At 52.2% G+C, this 23,582-nt stretch overlaps 2 protein-coding genes across 6 annotated transcripts in view; one reads left to right on the top strand and one right to left on the bottom strand.

Moving 5' to 3' along the window:
* Positions 1-300: 300 nt before the first annotated feature.
* fjx1 (four-jointed box kinase 1) overlaps positions 301-23,582 on the bottom strand; it is a 40,408-nt gene continuing 17,126 nt past the window's right edge. Inside the window, exons 2-3 of one of the 3 annotated variants that reach the window (XM_064313783.1) lie at positions 2,639-2,728; positions 301-2,273 (exon numbers count right to left, since the gene is read on the bottom strand). In XM_064313783.1, the coding sequence (XP_064169853.1) occupies positions 511-1,797 (1,287 nt within the window). In that variant the 5' untranslated portion in view covers positions 1,798-2,273; positions 2,639-2,728 and the 3' untranslated portion in view covers positions 301-510. Of the gene's footprint in view, positions 2,274-2,638; positions 2,729-9,632; positions 9,747-23,582 lie in introns of those variants that run through there. The other 2 variants (XM_064313784.1, XR_010326406.1) reach the window with 2 other exon arrangements.
* pamr1b (peptidase domain containing associated with muscle regeneration 1b) overlaps positions 19,322-23,582 on the top strand; it is a 39,266-nt gene continuing 35,005 nt past the window's right edge. For 2 of the 3 annotated variants that reach the window (XM_064313778.1, XM_064313780.1), the window contains exon 1: positions 19,322-19,744. In XM_064313778.1, coding sequence (XP_064169848.1) covers positions 19,395-19,744 — 350 coding nt within the window. In that variant the 5' untranslated portion in view covers positions 19,322-19,394. The remainder of the gene's footprint in view (positions 19,745-23,582) is intronic. The other variant, XM_064313779.1, reaches the window with a different exon arrangement.

Here is a 23,582-nt window from a genome sequence, read left to right as displayed (position 1 = left end):
CGTAAGGCTCGAGAAAGAATGCATCCAACGCCCACCCGCACGATACAAAAAGGCTGCTGTTGCCCACTTGTAAATGTAAGAGTTGCTATCTTCTGGCGGACTACAATCAAACTTATTGTAACGAGCTGCCGCGTTGTTGACAGCTGGAAGAAAGGACAAAGAGCCGTATCACCCCTCAATAATTTATCACAAAAAGATGTCATAGAAAGGGACAGATGCTTGCTATAAGTATCGTTTAAGGCTTAATTAGACGCAACTCACGGTTTTTGTTTTACTTTAAAACATAGCAATTACATGTAATTCGTTTTAAAACATGACGTAGACAAGCCTTTAATTTTTTTCCACAGGAGGTAGATCATTAAGTTCTTTCAGCAGATCTAACAGTTCGCATGAAGCGCGATAATTTAGTACAGGTGTGTCTAACAGACAACATACACTTCCAGAAATAGATACTTTTTTAAACCCAAGTGTTCTCCCCCTTTTGTCTCGTGCCATAGCACGCCGTGTAATTTATAATTGGCTGTACTTCCCTTTGCAGTGCAAAATGTGTCTGTATAGTCGGTCTATTCTGTTCTGCAAGATCCCCGCGTGCTCATCGGAGAGAAAGCCCAATTCAGGAGCCAAGGGCTCGTTATCCTGGTACAGCTGCAGCAGTCGCGTCCTTGCATCTTTGAGCCGGTGCAGCTCTATCACGCGCTGCGCCGTCCTTCTCCTAAACACGCACACCGAGCCCATAAGAGCGCTGTGGTACTTCTCCCACATATCCAGCACCCTGTAGCCGTGCACGAGCCCGGCCTCGTTGTCGATGAAAACCAGGTCGCCGTCCGGTGTCCTGTGCAGGTTACTGGTGTCCCTCTCCATTACCCGCGAGTCCCACTGGAGGCTAAAGAGGTTGCTGACGAGCCGGTCGAAGTTGGCCGTCAGGTAGTCGAACAGGATGAGGTCAGACCACTGCACGAGCTCCAGCAGTTCCTCCAGCGTCTTGTTCTCCAGCTCTTCTCTCAGAGGGTGCAGTCCCTTGCCCTCTTGTCGGAGTGGCGCCGGGGTGACGACTCCGGTTAAGTTAGCGATCCATTCGGTGAGGGACACGACCGCTTTCCCGGTCCACTGCAAACTCGCGACGCTCCCCTTCACCGCAGCCCATTGTTCGCTCTCGAGATTCAGCTGGGAGAGCGCGAGCGGCGGCAGGTTGGGAATACCGAGCAGGGCGGCCAAGTAATATGCCAGCGTTTCCCCTTGCACCTGGTCCGCGTTTATTCCGTACCGCACGCAGGCTTTGGTTCCGTCGGAGAAAGTGGCCAGTCGGTTGGAGATCCTGCCACAGCCCGGTTCCAGTGACACAATGGGATGACCCCTGGTTCTCGCTCTCCAGTTCCGGGTGTGTTCCTCCGTGAAACCCACCGGCACCTGAGTCTCCAGCTGTTCGCTCCAGAAAACCCCATCCTCAACCAGGTCGCTTAGCCTGAGCGGATCCTCTCGAGACCTTCTATTGTTAGCGCTCAGCCGCGAGCGTGCATTATCTCTGAAACTGTCCAACTGCTCGCCCTGGCCGCTGAGGTTGTGGACGTCCACAGCGTTCCCAAACAACAGTTTCTGTGCGACGGGCACAGCGAGTAGCGCCCGGAAAGTTTTAGGGGGGAGATCCAGGCGACCCGGGCGAGCGGACGCACCCCACGGTGTGCGAAACCCAAGACTGTGTTTCTCCAATCTGCTTTCCAGCCTGGTTAAGACATAGAAAACACAGGCACAAGTGCACATGAAGAGAAGCGCAAGTAAGTTAGCCAGAACCACCTTCATGATCGCAAGTGCCAGTTAGCCTCCCCCTTTGTTCGGCTATGGATATTCGCACCCGCCGGTTTCAACAATGTCGAACTGTAGGTTAGAATGTTCCAATTTCCCCCTTAAAAGAGCCGCTTCGGCAGCCGCATGCAGCGCCCCTCGTAGCGATCATTATCCCAAAGAAGACGGTCTTCGGAAAACCACAAGGTTTTATTAGGAAAATCGTTGTCATTTTCCTCCTATGTCAGAACAGCGCGGTCCTTTTTCGAAGCTTAGACGTTGTTCTTGAATTGATTCTTTAGTTTTGCGCGTGCTTTCAGGTCCGGCGGCGCATTGTGCTCTCGCAGACAGTCCGCGTCTCCATCTCTCAGCTCGCTCGTTACTTTGGGACCACAGTTGCTTCAGCTCAGAGACGCCAGGCGCTGAAACACGTGACTGGAGCGGCGTGCTGGTAGGCGTACCGTGGGAAGCGGTGGGTCCCACAGGCTGCGTTTCTTAAAAGAGCAACAGCAGGAGCGGGCGGCGTGAACGGGACAAGATAAAAATAAAAAAATAGGAAAGGTCGCTCACGCATAGAAAATGGGAATCTAGACGACTGCGCTACTTACTATACTATATATTTTTACAAATGAGAAATACAAACAAAAACATGACATATAACACTCTAAACAGTTGTAAACATGGAGAATATACAGAACATTGATTTCATTGTTCTGACCTTTTAATCCTGTGAGATCATTACATTACAGCATTTAGCAGACGCTCTTATCCAGAGCGACTTACACAATTTTTTACATAGCATTTACGTTGCATCCATTTACACAGCTGGATATATACTGAAGCAATTCAGGTTAAGTACCTTGCTCAAGGGCACAACGGCAGTGTCCTATCCAGGAATCAAACCTTTCGGTCACAAGCCCAGTTCCTTACCCACTGTGCTACTGCCGCCCTATAGATCAGAAAAATGTGAGTAGAATGCCATTAACTGAACATTCTAATGCTGATGTAACGATCATTACTGGTGACTGAAAGATGTATATATATATATATATATATATATATATACATATCAGCAACTCTAATATGACAATCATACAAATATTTAAATACCAACATTTAAACATCAATCCTAAAATGCAGGCTAAAAGTTTTCAGTAAATATCTGAATGTGGGTGCAGGTTCCTGTTTTATCCCAGCACTACGACACCTGCTTCTGCTTACCATGGTCTGGGCTGGAAATCATAGTTAGGTAATTAGCTGAGTCAGGTGTCATAGTGCTGGGCTCAAACAGAAACCTGCAGCCACACCGGCTCTTTTCCGATAATACAGAACACCCCTGCTCTTATACATCGCTCCATACCAAAAGAAAACTTTTTTAAAATTCAGGCCTTGTTCCCGCAGTCAGCCAACTCTGAATTAAAGTTCTTAATCTAATTAATTGGGTCATTTTAGCAGCGGTGTGCCAGCCAGGAACACAGGGGCCCAGACTGCATGCTTAATTACTGCAGCAAGGCCCCAAGGCACGCAGGGATCGCTCAGAGCATCCGCCTCACAGTCCTGCGGCCAGGACTACATTTCCCAGCACGCACCACTCACCTGATACCACAGAAACATGACAATGTAAGATAACCCAGCTGAGCATGACAGGGGGCAAGGTTAATGAGTGTCACTGCGTGTACAGTACTGTCCGTAAGTATTTGATCAGTGACACATTTTTTGTTGTTTTGGCTCTGCACTCCAGCACATTGCATTTGAAATAAGGTGAGGTTAAAGTGCAGACAGCTTTAATTTGTGCGTATTCACATCCATATAAGGGGAACCATGTAGGTATATATATCTACATATATATATACCAACCTACATACATTTTTAAAAATGTATTTATTTTCCACACAATATGATTTGCGCCGCACTGCCACACTGACTGGGCCCCAGGCTGGGGAACGCAGAGACAAACTGAAGGGCCGTATTAAAATATGAAAATATAATCCATGGCTTATGGAATCGGTGGAGCAGGTGAATAATGTGTGAGCGATGGAATAAAGGCCCTGTTTAGACACGCCTGCAGATCACGCAGACGGTGAGTGTACCCGGCTCTACACACGCCTGTACCCAGAGTGTACCCGGCTCTACACACGCCTGTACCCAGAGTGTACCCTAACCCTACACACGCCTGCACCCAGAGTGTACCCAGAGTGTACCCTAACCCTACACACGCCTGCACCCAGAGTGTACCCGGCTCTACACACGCCTGTACCCAGAGTGTACCCGGCTCTACACACGCCTGTACCCAGAGTGTACCCGGCTCTACACACGCCTGCACCCAGCCGGGAGTCTTTCATCAACCCAGCCGCATTCCTCGCTCGTGAATTTCGCGACCCCAGATGGCCACGCCCCGGACAGACCCCCTCCACCGGGTAGCCTTTCAGTAACACTCAACCCCCGCCCTCCAGCGCGCCCACGGCGACATCTGAGCACCCACAGCCCTGCCAGGCCAGACCGCAGCTGTGCAGATCGGAAAACCCCCCCCCCGCCACCGTCCCGTCCCCCGCCACCCCAGTGCACAGAAACAAATGACAGCCCCAAAGGCCTGGCACCGTTGCTTCCTAAAGGTTAGCGCCTCCTGAAAACATGGCTCAGCCCCGCCTACACTCCCCAGCACCCCCGCCTGGGCTGATTAACGGACACGCGCAGCTTCCATTAGCGCTGAGAGCAACAATCACCTCACTTCAGCTAGGATTACTCACTGTGGAGCAGCACAGCTGTGTGTGTGCGTGTGCGTGCGTGTGTGTGTGTGCGTGCGTGTATGTGTGTGTTTCTGTGTGTGTATGTGTGTGTTTCTGTGTGTGTATGTGTGTGTGTGTGTGTGTGTGCTGGGTGCGCGTGTATGTGTGTGTGCATGTGCGCAACAATCTGCACAGCAATTAACTGCACAACAATCAAGCAGTGAAATAATCAGCACCAGTAGACAGTTAGTCGTAACTAAGTTTGTGTTAGTATTGTTCTTTTCTTTACGTCACAAGGCCATGAAGCATTTTCTAATACCAACAGCTCATACATTATCTCTGCCTAAACTCTGCCGTTCAGCTCACCAGCTAGTATGGGAGTGAGTGATGATACCATCCACCCACCCATCCATTCCTGCTCCTGCTCAGCGTCCCGAGGGGGGGGGGGGGGGCTGAAGCCTATCCCAGCATGCACTGGGCCAGAGGCAGGGAAGCCACACATCCTCACGACCAAAACAAGAGCATGACTCCAATCAATCGCAATGGAGGACACACAAAACCAGTCACTCACAACACACGCATCGGGGATCGAACCGGCGGGAATTCCCAAGAGCGAGAAAGTGTAGGCCCAAGAATAAAATATGAACCAGGAAAAGAAGGCCAACGTATTTGTAATTAAACGCTCATTCTCAGGGGGTTTTTGTGTCGCGTTTGTCTCCACACGGGTCTGTGTTTTGTTTGGACACGGGGCTTAATCAGGCTCAGTGTGGGAGGGAGACGGAAAAGCCCCACATGGCCCGCGTCTCCGGGCAACGGGACGTCTGAAAATACCACCACGGACCGCCGTTCCAGGATGAGGAAGAGCGTCAGGACGAGGAAGAGCGTCAGGACGAGGGAGAGCGTCAGGGCGAGGAGCAGCGTCAGGGCGAGGAGCAGCGTCAGGGCGGACACGCAGGGGAGAGAGTCAGGCGAAGTCAGGCGGAGCGTCGCAGAGAGCTCGGAGAAGGTCAGGGCAGAAGCGTCAGGCGGCATCAGCGAGGAGGGCGTCTGCCGCTCAACTGGCATTCTCACCCCACAGAGAGAAGCTCAGTGATTTTTAATATTTCATGCAATTTTATTAACTTGCTCTTTGCCAATTTGCTGAGGCCCTTGGCCCTTCCAGATAAGACGGCCCGGTTTTCAGAAATGATTAATGCTCCTCAACCTTGGGCCGGCCTCCTCTCAGTCAGACTCAGTAATTGCTCTCTCTGAGAGGTGGGTAGAAAGGAGATGGGGGGGGGGGGGGGGGGGGACTTCACCGCTTTTATTCCTAAACTTATCTCTTTCTCTTTCTCTCCCTGGTTTTCATGCGATTCTGTGACCCTGAAAGAGCCATTTGAAGAGTTTCTCAAATGCAGACAAGAGCGACGCAATACGGGCACGCCGTTTACCCAGAAGTCTGAGCAGAGCGGACGGGAGGAAACGCACTCCGTGCGGCTTCATTAGGGCGGGGTTTGGATGAGGCACTCCTCACGGCCATATTAGACCTGCTCTTAAACAGCTTCAGCGAGGACCTGAGGTTCCTCTCACGAGCTCAGGCTCCTCGCGCTCTTAGTGACGCCCTTTCATTGCGCTCAGAGCGCGCTCAGCTGCCCTCCAGAGATCAGGGAAGCCGAAGTCCATTCTGACCCCTCTGTCCCGGTGAAATGCACTCTGGGATGCCTCTGACCGAGCGCAGAGGGATTCGCTCATTAAGCGAGGGAATGAAAAGCGCAGGAAAACAATGTGCGGGAGGGAAGGGATCTACCTTTTATCATAACCAACAGCATTTCCTGCAGAGAGAGGAGGAAGACAGAGGGGGAGGAAGAGAGAGAGAGAGAGGATGAGAGGAAGAAAGAGGATGAGAGGAATTTGCATTTGCAAGGAATTTAGAATTTTCTTATTTTTTTCCTCAAACTTAAAACCTTTCAAAGGCGACAGAGAAGAAAAAAGTGTGCAGCCTTCATAAGGAGCTTGGAGGGGGGGGGGGTGCCTCCAGGACGGGACATCTGGCCGGCTGCACTCACACCGCCCGCCCCCCCCCCTCGCCTGTTCTGGCCCTTAATCACGTCCCCCATGCTGTGCCCAGTGCTCTGTGTGTAGTAGGATCTGACCCCCAGCCCGCTAGCGATGTAGCATCGACCCCGCGGTCGCACACACGCACAGCGGGAACACAAGCCCCCATTCTCAGGGCCTGTCCCGCTCCTGGAAAACAGAAATGGGGGAAAGGGGGGGGGGGGCATGGCTTTGGGGCAGTGGCTGGGACAGGGGGTTAGGGGCACAGTGGCTGGGACAGGGCTGTTTGGGGGGGGGGGGGCAGTGCTTCGGGGCAGCGGCTGGGACAGGGGGTTAGGGGCACAGTGGCTGGGACAGGGCTGTTGACAGCACCATAGGGAGGCAGAGGCCGTCAGAGCGGTTTGAGGGCAGAGTTCAGAGGTCAGGGGTCAGAGTTAGCTCTAAATCAGAGGCCAGGATAACGTGCGCAGACGTGATGGAGGACTAGCGGGTCACGTGCTCTTCTGCTGGGGCTGGCGTGGGCGTGATGAGGAGCCAGACGTTTAAAACAGAGGACCCACCACACGAGGAAATGAAGGAGACCTGCCCGCCCTGAATCTGATAATATTACCACCATCGATCTTTACTGTAAACAGGTTTTATGAGGCGTTTACACTGCGGCTGCATCTACAGACTCGCGCGTCCTGGCGGTCCCGGTCCCGCTGAGGAGCAGAGCCGTGATGTTTCACAGCCTCCCTGTGTAACTCTGCGCTGCAGCGCATCTCAGCGAGTCCGCGCGCGGGTGTGCCACGCAGGTGAGGCTATAACCATCCCCAGTGCTCAGCTTTTCTCCTGCGCGCTGTGCTGATCATCGCTGACAGACCGCGTCCCGTGGGGACCGGGGGGTGGGGGGGGGGGGGGGGGGGTGGGGGGGTTTGTCAGAGGATACATCACACATTAAGCAAGAATAATTGCCGCCATTAGGATGGGAAAGGGAAGAGGAATGGAGTTATTTGGCTGGTCGGGAAATTGTAACAGCAGGGACGGTGGAGGACACGGGAGGCCAGCCAATCAGCAACCGCCGCAAGCTCTGCTGGACATCTGCGCTCCGAACCGCGAGTCAAACAGGAGGCGCCCCCCCAGCCCGCCCCTCGCCCCCGCCCCCCCCGCCCCCCGCCCCCCTGCCTCTCCTGCGGAACAGGATAAGGGGGCTGCCCTCCTCCCCCATGTAGGCAAGGATAAGGGGCTGTTACACCCCCCCCCCATGTGGGACAGGCAGGATGAGGGGGCTGTTCTAGTGTGCCTCTGCCTGCGGTTCTCAGGTCAGTAAGCGGGGAGCTTCACGGCTGCCGCATGCCTGTCAGCTGATCTCAGATCAGCTCGGTCGCCTCATCCCAGGCCTGTCGAATACAGACACTGAGCGCATGAAGGACAGAGTTATCAGCGGATGTCTGTGCTGAGGGTGTCCTCAGGAATGGGCTTCACAGCTTGCTGATATGTTTCTGAAAGTATAAGCCTCCCAACATAAGCTCATCTTCGCCCTGTTAGTGATCAGATATCCCATTATCAACCAATCAATACATCACATCCTGTCTCTGTCATAATGGGGATAGTGTGGATAAGAGGTCTGTGACTTCAACTGGATTTTGCCTTAAAAAAAAGCCATTTGCTTTTATTTGTGGCTTTGGCTCCACCCAGTGGTGGGTGTGCAATAATACAGGAAGATAAGTTTTACCTGAGGTAATAACATTCACAGGAAGGATCATTACTCATACTCAAATGAATATTAATTTCCCCTTCCATGGACAACACCCAGACTTTAATGAAAGCTCAGATAACTTCAAAGTGCAGAGTCACACTTTCATCCGCGTGCGTTATTCATGTGCGTTATTAAATTAGTATTGGATATTCGGCACAACTCCGGTAACGTCCTTAAACTCTCGCACCCCCGATGTGTCATTCCCGCAGGGAACAGGACGGCAGCATGCAAATGAGCACAGCTCCATAACGCACACAGACCACCGCAGATATTATCCTCCTTGGGTCATTAAGTTATGATAAATAACATGTGTTGCATCAATTTTTTTCCCATTTGCAAGATTGGGAGATGAAATAAGGAGATAATTTGGTTGGATAGTCATTCATTCGCATACTGGAAGTTAGTTTCATGTGAATTGGCTCATTCATGCTTGAAATCAAGAAAGTGGCAATTTTCTAAAGTGCAGTTAACCATGCAGAATGCTCATCCACCACTAGAGGGCAGCACCGTAGGGATTTTACACATGGGACCAGGGAGTGACATTCCCCTGAAGCTGGGAAACCCCAGTGGTTACCGGAGGTATTGCGGTTTATGAGCTTCTCGTGTCAAAAAGCAAATTTCCCCATTGAACTCCATTCAAAACTCCTTCACTCTGGCTAAATGATACTATTTTGGACAGTACTTATAAATTACAAAATGCCTTCACACCAAATTAATTACTCCAGGAACCAATTTTTTTTTCTCAGCCCTACAGAAGAAAACCTAAGATCATTCCTGTTCATCCCTTCACATTTAGGTACTCTGTGCATTCGCTGGTGCCAAACAGCCCCATAGTCAAACATGGCTGCCTCCATTGAGCAACCCCCATTGGAATCCATGGAACAGGTGAGCAAAACCTGCCTCCAGCTCTTATAAATTCAGTTCTTATATCTTTATGTTCTCACACATTCTCTCAGCCTTCAACAGCATAACTTGTATTATACACACACACACACACACAGACCAGACACACACACACACACATCAGATATATTGTTCTAAATAGATCAGTATCTGTTCTGCAGAACTGTGAAAAGAGCTATTTTCTGGAGATTGTATCCACGGGTGAATAGTTTGAAAACAACATATTTGTTGAACAATGTCAGTTGGAATGTCCTTTCTTATTATGGTAATTGTCTCTTTGAAATTGGGCCAATTGCATTGGATAACAGATCATATATTTTAGGAACGTCACTGGAAACTTGCTGAAATTCAGTACCATCACCTTGACAACAAGCACGCCTTCCTGTATGAATAAACTAAACTAATTTACATATATTAAAAAAAGAATGTCACACGGATTTTTTTCATTTAGGTGTTTTTTTAGCAGCAGAGTTCCTGCGAGCTCTGGGACGTGATTTATGCAGAAAACATCTCCCTGCGGTCCGCTGGTATGCTGCCGATTCCCCCGCTGTTGTTTCAGCTTTGTTCTAAAACCAAATAGAAAAAATAAATAATGGAATGAAGCCGCCCCCCCCCCCCAATACCTGTGTAAACACGACCTCTCGACAGCCCCCTTCCCCCCCAAACACCCCCACCCCTCACACAGTGGACGTTCCTCTGGAATCCATGTGCGAGGAACAACTTGGGGCTTGTTTTGATAAAGACTCTGGACTGGACTGGGTCTGACTAAGCACAGGACTCTGACACCACACAGTAAAACGCTCAGTGTTAAATCAACTCTTACAGAGTACATATGGTCTACTCTGTTAAGAGCTGAATTAACACTGGACATTTTACTATGTACCCAGCCCCCACTTCTTCAGCCCCAAAGAGGCTCAGACATCCAACCTGCTCATCAGCCCCACCTCTGCTTCAGCCCCATCTGCACTCTGCCTCACACTCTGTATCCCGCTCTGTACTCAGCCCTTGTCCCAGCCCCACACGAGCGTCAGACACTCGCCCTCTGCTCCTCCCGCTAAAGAGCATTTCAGACTATTCTCAAACAAAGAAAAGAAAATAACATGGCAACCTGTAGCTCAGCGCCCCCCCCCACAATCTCTGCCACTCGTCACACCAACTGACCACCTCTGCCTCAGCCTCCTCCGCCTATACTCCCCCACTCCCGTGCTTCCTCTCTCCATGTCAGCACACTCTTGGCTTCTTCTCTGCACCTGAGACTCGTCTGATAGCCAGACTCTCTCCTCAGCCCGTACACTGCAGCTGTAACTCACTCTACAGTCTGGCTCTCAGCTCACACTTGCTCACTCAGCCCACTCTGCTCACTACGCACTCTGCTCACTCAGCCCCACACTCTGCTCACTCAGCCCCACACTCTGCTCACTCAGCTTCACACTCTGCTCACTCAGCCCCACACTCTGCTCACTCAGCCCCACACTCTGCTCACTCAGCCCCACACTCTGCTCACTCAGCCCCACACTCTGCTCACTCAGCCCCACACTCTGCTCACTCAGCCCCACACAGAGCAGCTCAGACACCCCCACACTCTGCTCACTCAGCCCCACACAGAGCAGCTCAGACATCCCCACACTCTGCTCACTCAGCCCCACACTCTGCTCACTCAGCCCCACACTCTGCTCACTCAGCCCCACACTCTGCTCACCACCCACCTCTGCTCACTCACCCACACTCTGCTCACTCAGCCCCACACTCTGCTCACTCAGCCCCACACAGAGCAGCTCAGACACCCCCACACTCTGCTCACTCAGCCTCACACTCTGCTCACTCAGCCACTTCAGCCACATCTGCTCCTCAGCCCACTGTCCTCACCACCTCTGCTCACCAGCTACTCAGCCCCACACTCTGCTCACTCAGCACGCTCTGCCACTCAGCCCACACTCTGCTCACTCAGCTTCACATCTGCTCACTCAGCCCACACGCGCTCACTCACCCACACTCTGCTCACTCAGCTCACACTCTGCTCCTCAGCCACACTCTGCTCACTCAGCCCACCTTGCTCACTCAGCCCCCACAGAGCAGCTCAGAACCCACACTCTGCTCACTCAGCTCACACCGCTCACACCCCACACTCTGCTCATCAGCTTCACCTCTGCTCACTCAGCCCCACACTCTGCTCACTCAGCCACACTCTGCTCCTCAGCCACACTCTGCTCCTCAGCCCCACACTGCACTCAGCCCCACTCTGCTCACTCGCCCACCGCACTCAGCCACTCTGCTCACTCAGCCCCACACTCTGCTCACTCAGCCCCACACGGTGTGACGTGCTAAAGAATGCTGCAGCAGTGCATTATGGGAGGGGGATACCGGAGAGCCCTTTCAAAGAGAATCCTATTTCTGAGACCAAACTCTTACCAGAAAGTGGCCTGACTGACTGAAGTTCACATACAGAAGTAAAGGGCTGTTACTGTCTCTGTTCTGGACAGCTGCCTGCGAGCTGTGACACGCTCAGTGTGTGTAGCAGGTGCAGTGTTTAAACAGACTGGGTGTGAATGCCGCTGGTTAGCGCGTTAGATACAGCAGGTTATTTTTGTCACGTGCACCACAGCCCTGTTCAGACCCCGTCCCAGGACCGCGGTTTGGGCCCTGGTGCCCCAGGAGAGGCAGACGGGGCGGTAATGACCTCTGATCAGTGCGCCCCGCCCTGGGGTCAGTGAAAGGGGGGAACGTCCCAGGGCCGAGCCGCTTCTCGCCGTGTTAGCACGTTTGTCTTGGTGTGAAACCAGGCCGCTCTTTCCTCTCCGTCTGCCGCAGAATTCCAGCCCCACCCCCGCTTCCTGTCTGAAGAGACGTGGCATTATCTCCCCAAAACGGAGGCGGAAAAATGCAGGAATGCCGAGCTGAACCAGCGAGGACAATCCCAGCGCACACCCCATAATCAGCAGAGGGGACAGGACTACAGACCCCATAATCAGCAGAGAGGACCAGGACTACAGACCCCATAATCAGCAGAGGGGACAGGACTACAAACCCCATAATCCGCAGAGGGGGGACAGGACTACAAACCCCATAATCAGCAGAGAGGGGACAGGACTACAAACCCCATAATCAGCAGAGATGGGACAGGACTACAAACCCCATAATCAGCAGAGTGGAAACAGGACTACAGACCCCATAATCAGCAGAGAGGGGACAGGACTACAGACCCCATAATCAGCGAGCCGTTCAGAGGCGGTCCAGGCCCCTGGCAAAGTGCTGTAAAATTATTCAAACTGTATGTTCTGCCTGAGTGGGCATCCTGCGCTGTTCTCCGACTGGCTGGTTAGCCAAGGCTCTGCCTCGTGACTCAGATTGTGTGCCTTGTCCCAGCTCGATTAGGGCGTCTCTTGTGGTCAGAACCACCCCACCCCCTCCATCTGCCCCACCCCTGCTGCAGGTGGTGTGAGCGTTGATCAGGAGCTTGTTGTTTCCATGACGACATGCCAAACGTTTCGGGCGCAGGGAGGCTTGTTGGTTTGCGCCGTTTGTTTTTCCCTGATCCCTCACATTAAGTGTTCCTCTAACTCTACCCAGGCCATGGGGCTCAGACTAACCCCTCTGCCCAGGTCATGGGGCTCTGATTAACCCCCTCTGCCCAGGCCCTGGGACTCAGACTAACCCCTCTGCCCAGGCCCTGGGGCTCTGTGACTAACCCCTCTGCCCAGGCCCTGGGGCTCAGACTAACCCCTCTGCCCAGGCCCTGGGGCTCTGTGACTAACCCCACTGCCCAGGCCCTGGGGCTCTGACTAACCCCTCTGCCCAGGCCCTGGGGCTCTGTGACTAACCCCTCTGCCCAGGCCCTGGGGCTCAGACTAACCCCTCTGCCCAGGCCATGGGGCTCTGACTAACCCCACTGCCCAGGCCATGGGGCTCTGTGACTAACCCCTCTGCCCAGGCCATGGGGCTCTGACTAACCCCTCTGCCCAGGCCCTGGGGCTCAGACTAACCCCTCTGCCCAGGCCCAGGGGCAGCAGTGGAGGAGATGGCCTCTCCATCAGTGTTCTCGGTAGAAGCCATTTTGATTAAACACAGCCCCTGTTAAGCCAAAGGAAAATCTAACTGTGGATCAAAGGAAGCGGGTTTGCGCTGTAAAAGACCCACAGATGGACTGGCAGAGGATTTAAACTCCAGCTGGCTCAGATGGGTTGGGTCCCCACAGTCACATGCTGAGGTTTCCATTAATAGGGTCTTTAGGGCAGTATTTTGGGGTGTGGGCGCTGTGTAATTCTACTGGCCACTTTCCCTCCCACACACAAACACACATACACACACAACACACACAACAGCACAACAGACACACACAACACAGACAACAACACACACACACAAACACAGGACACAACACACAACACAGGACAACAGGACACACACACACACACACAAACACACAGGACAACAGGACAGACACACAATACACACAGGACAACAGGACACACACACACACACACACACACAATACACAGGACAACAGGACACACACACACAAACACACAGGACAACAGGACACACACACACACACACACAACACAAAACACACAACAACACACAGGACAACAGGACACACACACACACACACACACACACAAACACACAGGACAACAGGACACACATACACACACACACAATACACAAGAAAACAGGACACATACATAATCACACAGACAAACCACAGGACAACAGGACACACACACAAACACACAGGACAACAGGACACACACACAATCACACAGGACAACAGGACACACACAGGACACACACACACACACACACTTGCCGGGGCTACTTGATCCCACAGACAGTGGTACTGAGACCGGAGGGAAAACCATGTGCAACATGGAAACTCTGTAACCATGGCGATGCAAAACAAACTGAGTGTGACACACCCGTCTGCTGCATCGCCCCTGGCCTCTGTCCAGGGTGAGCATTCGGGATGGGAGGGGGGGCCGGCCAGAGATTTGGTTTCGCCCCTGTGCGACCAAAAAAATGCATACCAGACAAAAACATCCCAGGAGCGAAAGCGCTGCGTGTTGCTTCAGTTCCATCACCCCATCCCGTCCCGTCCCATCCCGTCCCGTCTGAACTCCTGGGGTTCGGACGGGAATGGAAAGATGGAAAAATCTTTGAGCATTTCCTCCAGCTGATGTGCCCACCACATTATGTTTTCCGTATTCATGACGACATTGCTCCCACTCTGGGGGGGGGGGGGTTAATGTCATTGTCCTACTGCTACTAAAATCCCATCACCCCCTAATGGTTTGAGTAAGGGGTGTTGACGCCCCCACTCCCAGTGCTCACCAGACCCCCCCCACTATCCCCCCCCCATACAGGCCAGAGCAGAGGAGGAAATCAGATGTCTAAAGCCTGAGAAACCAGCTCCTCTGTGATGGAGACAGTGAGTCGCATTAGCAAAGGACAAAGGCACTCCACTTACTTCAGATCCATGTGCTGTTACTCAGGCTCACTGCGGCAGTACTCTAAGGCTTCATTCATTATTTACATTGTGAATTATACCTTACAGAAATTCTGACACGCTCTGCAAAACCAGTCCTCAAATTCGCCACGAATGCAGTTCCGATCAGACATTGTACAGACATCACCGTAGCCAACGGCTGCAATGCACCATGGGAGCAAGGCAGAGAGAGAAATGGCTGCATACTCGTTAAAGCTAATCTTTAAAGCAGGAGTGGCCTGTGCCAGTCCTGGAGGGCCGGTGTGCGTGCAGGTTTAGTTTCCACCAGTTACCCTGGGTAACTGAGCTGATTGGCTGTTTACACCAATGCTGCACTCGTAGATTAGGTCACAGTAAAATGATTTATATAGAGACACAAAAACAGTGTTTGGCTGTCATTCATGAGCTTGTATGAAATGTAGCTGAATAAAATGCCAGATGGCGTAAATGTTAGGGCTAATTGAATAATTCAGGCCAGAAGTTTAGCATGAAGAGCAGAAACAGACACGGTCCTCGTTACCCACCTCTGGTTCAAAGGACAGGACCCCCTTACTGACAGAGGACAGGAACTCACACAAGTACAGTGCAGAGGATTCGTTTTGACTAATACATTTTTGTCTAGGACGGGTAGCCGAGAGCATGCTTGCCAATCTAACTTATGCTTTTCCAAGGAAACTAGAGAGGAGGTCCTCCAAACTACATCACTGAAATTAGCCGAAATCTGAGAAGATCTATCAGGTCAAAAATGGAATCACAGGTATTGAACTTGTATTAACACCTGAAGATAGCAAAAATACATTTTTGACATTTCTGGGTGAATTTTCCCTTAAAAATGTTCTTAACGGGACAGTACCATCTAATTGTGTGTTACTGGAATGTTCCGAAGCCCCAGGCCAACTCCAGGTATGAAATGCTCAAAAGCTTCTTTTCTTCCTTCTTGAATCAGGATTTGATGATTTAAAAAGATGAAGATTTAAGTTTTATAGCTTAAGGTTGACAAAGCTGTAGGTTTGAGCTCGATGGTGTTTCTGGGGTTAATGTACCCCTTGTGAGGTAAACTCAGAAGTTTGGGATTATATCTGCTGGGAAAAGCTGCAGTGCAGTGTGAGCACAGAGAGCGCAGTGAGAGTGCAGTGAGAGTGCAGTGAGAGTGCAGTGACAGCGCAGTGTGAGCACAGAGAGCGCAGTGTGAGTGCAGTGAGAGTACAGTGAGAGTGCAGTGTGAGCACAGAGAGTGCAGTGAGAGCACAGTGTAAGTGCAGTGAGAGCGCAGTGTGAGCACAGAGAGTGCAGTGAGAGCACAGTGTGAGTGCAGTGACAGTGCAGTGTGAGTGCAGTGAGAGTGCAGTGAGAGCACAGAGTGCAGTGAGAGCACAGTGACAGCGCAGTGAGAGCGCAGTGAGAGTGCAGTGAGAGCGCAGTGTGAGCACAGAGTGCAGTGAGAGCGCAGTGTGAGCACAGAGTGCAGTGAGAGCAGTGTGAGCACAGAGTGCAGTGAGAGCACAGTGTGAGCACAGAGTGCAGTGACAGCGCAGTGTGAGCGCAGTGAGAGCGCAGTGAGAGTGCAGTGTGAGCACAGAGAGCGCAGTGTGAGTGCAGTGTGAGCACAGTGTGAGTGCAGTGACAGCGCAGTGTGAGCGCAGAGTGCAGTGAGAGCGCAGTGTGAGCACAGAGTGCAGTGAGAGCGCAGTGTGAGCACAGAGTGCAGTGAGAGCGCAGTGTGAGCACAGAGTGCAGTGAGAGCGGTGTGAGCACAGAGTGCAGTGAGAGCGCAGTGTGAGTGCAGTGAGAGCGCAGTGTGAGACAGAGTGCAGTGACGAGCGCAGTGGAGCACAGTGTGAGTGCAGTGACTGAAGCGCAGTGTGAGTGCAGTGAAGTGCAGTGCAGTGTGAGTGCAGTGAGAGCGCAGTGTGAGTGCAGTGAGAGCGCAGTGGCGTGAAGTGCAGTGAGTGCAGTGACAGTGCAGTGACAGTGCAGTGAGGCAGTAGCGCAGTGAGAGCGCAGTGTGAGTGCAGTGAGAGTGCAGTGAGAGTGCAGTGTGAGCCAGGAAAACAAGACCCCCACCCCACTTCGACAGGATGTGCCCAATCTGATATAGAGGACACAGATGTTCACACTTTGCCTGCTCCCCCCAAGCTGAAGCCCATTATGAGTACAGCAGAGGTATCCCCCTATCCCTAACCCCCCCCCCCCCCGCCCCACAAGGCCTGACACTCAGCACAGGCATCCCCTTCCCTAGCCTACTCCCCCGCCCACAAGGCCTGACTCAGCACAGGATCCCCTATCCTAACCTCCCCGCCCCAAAGCCTGACACTCAGCACAGGCATGCTCGTGCCGGAGGAGGCAAAACTCCGTGCTGCAGACGGATGCGGCGTCTGCCTCCCGTCATGGCCTGTCACCCGGGGCAACAGACATTGTCCATCAGCACACGTCCTGATTTTACCTTAAACCCCGCCCCCATTCCACACACGACCCCAATGCGTTTCGCCATAAACCCCGCCCCCTCTCTACCCACGACCCCACTGCATTTCACCTTAGACCCCTCCCCCTCCCTACACACACAGTGTTATATCATCATTCAGTTGATTCATATTGCACTAATGTCCAGGCCACTACGATGCTCTGCTCACAGGCCTTGTTCACATAATGCTATGCGCTCCTGGTGGCAATAATAATTAATGTTTTTATTAACACAACATGGCGCAACATCCTCAGTGCCTCTCTTATGGCCCATTGTTAAATTAGCTGATCACTTATTTTTCCACTCGCATTGTCTGCGAAACAATAACCAGCAAAGGCTTAATTTATTTCCCACACTGAGTTACCAGTACACAAATATCACCCCGCCCCCCCCCAGCAGCAGCCGCTGAGAGAGGTTACTGTCCTCACAGTCGTGTCACACGGCTCGCCCTATCCGTGACATCTCCTCCCACGCTTCCTCCTCGTGTGCCAATCCCCCCTTGGCCTCAGTAACAGACCCAGCAAACGGCATTGTGGGATTGATTTTAGGTGACCTTAAACAATGTGCTGCAAATTCAAATCCAACCACAAAAAAATAAAAAATAAAAGCTAAACAAAACAGAAGGAAAAAAGAGCTCACCGAGCGCCTGGCGCTGGCCATGTCTGAGCCAGACGCTGTTTATCAACACGAGTCACAGCCAGCGCCACAGTCAGCGCACAGGAGGGCATGACGAGTCTGGCCTCCGCACCCATCCCAGAATCCCTCGCTCCCCTCCGCACGGTGGGGGGCTCCTAAATACAGTGCTCCTATCCACCCAGAACTCTCCACTTCTCACAATAAACTCAGCAGTGTCTGATCAAACGGTCGGGGGACAATGAAAGGTACAGTAACAGGACTTCGGGGGAGGGGGGGTGCCCCACTTTTGGAAACACCACCCATATGTTCTCTTTCTGCTTCTTTAAGATGGGCTTTACTTCCTGAGTCCAGCTGCTTTTGGAGAGGAGCGATGATATTTGATATCAATTTTGTAATCTTTTTTTTATATGAAACTATTTGAAACTTAGGATGTGATCGCTGGCTCTGAGGTTTCAGAAATCAGCAGGGTCTCCAAAGCGGTCCAACCAAAATAAACGCGGTCAAAAAAACAACAGCGACGCCCAACGATGTGTTTCCACAGCTGAGACATGGAGGAGACAGCTAGGGAAGAAGTTTTTGAAAGGAGGACCATGCGGAGCCCCGGCTGGGCGTTTCCCTGACGACAGAAATGCCAGGCAGCTCCCGCGCGTTTCCATGACGACAGAGATGCCAGGCAGCGCCCGGGGGCTTCCTTCACTGACTGTGACACGGGCACCTGGATCTGTGCCTGAATGCCACGAGGGAGTGTGGCACAATACGACAGATGGGGAGATCGGACAGCTCAATTCCAGGACTGTGGTCACATTCCATGGGGATCTGTGCACTCACTTCCCGATGGGGATCTGTGCACTCACATTCCCGATGGGGATCTGGCACTCACATTCCCGATGGGGGATCTGTGCACTCACATTCCCGATGGGGGATCTGTGCACTCACATTCCCGATGGGGGATCTGTGCACTCACATTCCCGATGGGGGATCTGTGCACTCACATTCCCGATGGGGGATCTGTGCACTCACATTCCCGATGGGGGATCTGTGCACTCACATTCCCGATGGGGGATCTGGGCACTCACATTCCCGATGGGGGATCTGTGCACTCACATTCCCGATGGGGGATCTGTGCGCTCACATTCCTGCCCAGCGCGTGTCCCCTGCTCAATGGCCCTTTGTGTTTCTGAACAGCAAACTCTGAGCTGCATGCGTGCCAAGCATAATGCGCTGGGTCATACGCTATATACAATATCACTCTTGCAGAAATGGTGTGGGCGAAATATGTCAGTTTAAATGAGTCTGTCTGTCTGACTGTCTGGTACAAGCAGCTTTGTCTCTGTCTGTCTGTCTGTCTGTGTTCGGTTTGAGCAGATTTGTCTGTCTGTCTGTCTGTCTGTCTGTATGTCCCTCAGTCCGTGCGTCCGTCTGCGCGCCTGTGAGAGGGGAAAGGGTTAATGAGTTCCTCCCGCCCCCCCGGCTGGAGGCTGGTTTCATTCAGCAGCGGTGACGTCACTCCAGAGTGCTGGAGCTGAGATTTGGGAAGCCCCATCCCGACTGGAGCAAGGAAACCTGAAACATGAAGCCGAGAGAGGGAGAGAGAGAGGGAATGGGAGAGCAGCAGAGAGAGAGAGAGAGAGAGAGATGGCAGGGGAGAGAGAGAGAGAGAGAGAGAGAGAGAGAGAGAGAGAGAGAGAGAGAGAGAGAGAGAGGGAGAGACAGCAGGGGAGAGAGGGTGAGCGAGGAAGAGCAGGAGAGAGAGAGCGAGGGAGAGCAGGAGAGAGAGCGAGGGAGAGCAGGAGAGAGAGAGAGAGGGAGAGCAGGAGAGAGAGGGTGATGTCAAAGCAGCTGAGTTCAGAAAGTAAACAGTACTCGGCGTTACAGCATGCTGTCTGCGGGACGCCAGCTGGTGGAGCTCAGCGGGGAGACTCTCGCGCTCCGGAATCTCTTCCTCATCCTCCTCTTCATCGCCCAGACGCCAGCCTGGCCACACGGTAGGAGTGCAGATCGCTTTCTCCCTCTCTCTTTCTCTCTCTCTATTTCTCTCTGCTTCTCTCTCAGTCCTTTGTTTTTATTTGGGGGGGGGACCAGCATCCGCATTCTATTAAAGAAACCTGACATTGGAGAGGTATTTGGGGAGCAGTGTAAAAACAGTGTGAGCTGGAACAAGAGGAAGGGAAAACAGACCCAGATGTGTGAGGGCTTCAGATAAAGTGTGCCATTGGTAGGTGAGGAGGGGGGACGAGGTGTTTAGAATCCTCTAAATGAATTTTGGCTCTCAGGTCTGTCTGCTCCAGAACAGCCAACCTGTCTTATTTCACGTTTCTAAAACTCCCACGCCCCGATATAAAAGAAAACTAAATTCCTTAACACAACTCCTCTGTTTTATGTTTGACCATTTCTGAGTAAGTACAGCCAATAGGAAAATAGCAAGACTTTTAAATATCTGGGATTGGCTAATTGGCTGCTTCTCTCATAGCAACAGCTCTGTGTTATGAACCTGGACTCAGCTGATGAAACTGACCCGGTAGAACAGGAGCTCAGCCTTGAATGAGAGATCAGGAAAGATAACTGGAGTTAAAGCATGCAGCAGATACTGTGCAGTGATTGGCTGGCTCATCAGTATGACACTTGCATGTGACTTGCAAATGCTTGTAAGATCTAATGAGGGAGATGGGACCAGGAGACAGGTCCACGGCTACAGCCCTGTGCAGCTTCACAGAACAAAGTAAAGTAGCTTCTCGTCAGCCGAAGAGGAGCCAGGTCATAGGGCCCGGAGAGGCAGAGTTCTGAAGCAGGTGAGCTTCAGATCGCAGGTTCTGATAGGTGCTCCTGGAAGAGCTTCAGATCGCAGGTTCTGATAGGTGCTCCTGGAAGAAGAGCTTCAGATCGTAGGTTCTGTTAGGTGCCCCTGGAAGTTCTGCTGCTGCCGTAGTGACCGTAAGGCTCCAAGGTAACGAGAATGAGCGTATGACATGACTAATCAGGTAATGACATCAGGTAATGAGGACGGTAGCGTGCCAGCCCTGGACGGGGTGAACTGAGCGTTTGGGTCGCTTGTTTGGGTGTCTCAGTAGTTGCTCAGGGTCAGAAGCGTTTGCAGTTGAGACTGATGACACAGGGATGGCGATCACAGGCAGCGCTGAGAGTGACTCATCAGCAGATTCCCCCCAGCCCAGCTCCCTTTTGACCAGCATTCCTCGCTGTTTGTGTCAGGCTGTACACCCCCCCCCCCCCCCCGCCCCCCCCAACCCCCCGCTGAGTCTGCGGTGTCCCGCTCCCTGTTGCCCCCCCACCCCCACCCCCTGGATGGGACAGTTTCAGCACTTCCCAATGACCCAGAGTGCTCGAGGTGCTAAGGACCTGTTTTGGTAACCCCCCCTGTGGGACTGATCTGGGAATAGGGTTGAGGAGCAGGCAGAAATGGGGGCCAGGTTGCAGGAGAAGAGCAGGAAGAATTTTTGAAACAGGAAGTGAGGAAGAGTGATTGGGCCTAATTATTGCAGCCCACGTCCCGCAAGCCTGCCTTCAGGGCCCATCAGGGAGCTCCAGCCCAACCCGTATCATTCACAACACGTGAGCCGGAAACCCTAACACTAATCCCAACCCTAACCCTAATCCCAACCCTAACACTAATCCCAACACTAACCCTAATCCCAACACTAACCCTAATCCCAACCCTAACACTAATCCCAACACTAACACTAATCCGAACACTAACCCTAATCCCAACCCTAACACTAATCCCAACCCTAACCCCAACCCTAATACTAATCCCAACCCTAACACTAATCCCAACCCTAACACTAATCCCAACCAGAACACTAATCCCAACCCTAATACTAATCCCAACCATAACACTAATCCCAACCATAACACTAATCCCAACACCAACACTAATCCCAAAACTAACCACAACAAACATCACTTTTAAAACGATCACTTTCTTAATAGCAGAGCTCATAACCTGGGGGGTTATTTTGGTCTGGTTCAGAATAGCAAGGGGTTGTCCTCGGAGTTATATATGGCCGAGGTCTATGTTTGGACATGAAGACGTGTACATTAGACCCCCCACCCCCACAGGACTTGCCCGTTCCACCGCCGCTAAATCGCTCAAACAGCAAACAGCTGTGGGAGCCAAACCCCCCAGACCCCCCACCCCCCCCACCCCCACCCCACCCACACCCCTGCCGTAACCACACCATCCTCCCCCCTCGCCTCGTATAAGGCTTTTAGGCAAACCCTTAATTGCTACGGTCATGCCTTTTATTAATCCAGCCACTAATAATAACGTCTGTAGAAATGCTTGATCCTGTCTGGGTGGCCAAAGCTACTTGCACAAAAACCACAAAAAATACGGCAACAGCAATTTGCCATGAGGGGTAAGGGGGGGGTGTGGGGGGGGGAAGGAAACTGTGGCATGGGAACATTCACAGAGCCCATCAGCACAGCTCAGATGTAGGTGCCACCCAGTGAACCGGGCCTGGAAGTGCTGGCTAGTTTTTTCGCTGCCATGCGCAGCTCTGATTGGACGGCTCAGTTAATGATTGACAGCTGGGGGGACACGCGGGGGGGGCAGGTAAGGAGCGGCCCGTTGAGTTACCGCCAGATACAGAGGCCGTTACGGTCGCCAGAGCGGGCTCGCCAAGAAGATAAACCCCAGGGAAAGACTTTGTTTGGCCTTTCCATGGGACTACAAATCAGAATCACACAGGACTACAAATCAGAATCACATGGGTCATTGACTGGAGCAGTTTGACCCTGGATGTGTCAGAGTTCCTCTGGGTGCGTTTCCTGACCCTAACGCTGATCCACGTTCTAGCCAGACAACTTTACACAGCATTCTAAGTTCCAACCAGTTATTCAGTGCAGTAAAACGATAGTTAAAAATTCATATGCCTGATACGCCGAATGAAAATTTCATTACAAGCAACTGATATTTTTTTCCAGAGAACAGCTGCAGGGTTTGTTCACAGACACCATGCAGCTGAGTTCATTATTCATTTTTTCTGTACATTTCTGAGCAAACCACAGAACTGATTAAATAATGTCGGGTCCTTCTCTGTGACTGTGGGATGCATTTTACATTTTTAATGAAGGATATCAGGACGGCACAGGCCCACAGCGCTGCCCCCCACCCCCCAGTATCGGGCTGGTTTGGACCGGTTCCCGTGGCGGTGGGGGGCCCAGTGGGTGCTGGGTTAATGGCCCAGTGGGTGCTGGGTTAATGGCCCAGCGGGCGGGTGACCTCGGCCCAGAGCAGCAGGAGGGGCGCGGGGTTCAGTGGTTCTGAGGGCATCGGGTCAGACCCAGCTGGACATGGGGTTTCCTCACCGATGAGGTCAGACTCTGCACTTCAAATCTCCGACCCTCCAACAGCCCCAGGGCTGAAGCCCAGCGTTATGATCGTGTGATAGGCCCAAGTTAAAGAGCCTGTGTGATAGGCCCAGGTTAAAGATGGGTCTGTGTGATAGGCCCAGGTTAAAGAGCCTGTGTGATAGGCCCAGGTTAAAGATGGGTCTGTGTGATAGGCCCAGGTTAAAGAGCCTCTGTGATAGGCCCAGGTTAAGATCGGCTTTTGTAATAGGCCGAGGTTAAAGATGAGTCTCTGTGATAGGCCCAGGTTAAAGATGAGTCTCTGTGATAGGCCCAGGTTAAAGATGAGTCTCTGTGATAGGCCCAGGTTAAAGATGAGTCTCTGTGATAGGCCCAGGTTAAAGATGGGTCCGTGTGACAGGGGCAATATAAGAGGTGGGGGGATGTGTAGGGTGGGGGCTTATCTGGGACACAGAAGAAGCTTGAATAATTACTACTTGTTTTGTTCTCTCTCTT

This window comes from Anguilla rostrata, chromosome 16, assembly GCF_018555375.3.
Source record: "Anguilla rostrata isolate EN2019 chromosome 16, ASM1855537v3, whole genome shotgun sequence".
Taxonomy (NCBI): Eukaryota; Metazoa; Chordata; class Actinopteri; order Anguilliformes; family Anguillidae; genus Anguilla; species Anguilla rostrata.
Note: the sequence above shows the minus strand (reverse complement) of the source record. Positions and strands in the feature narration are given on the sequence as shown.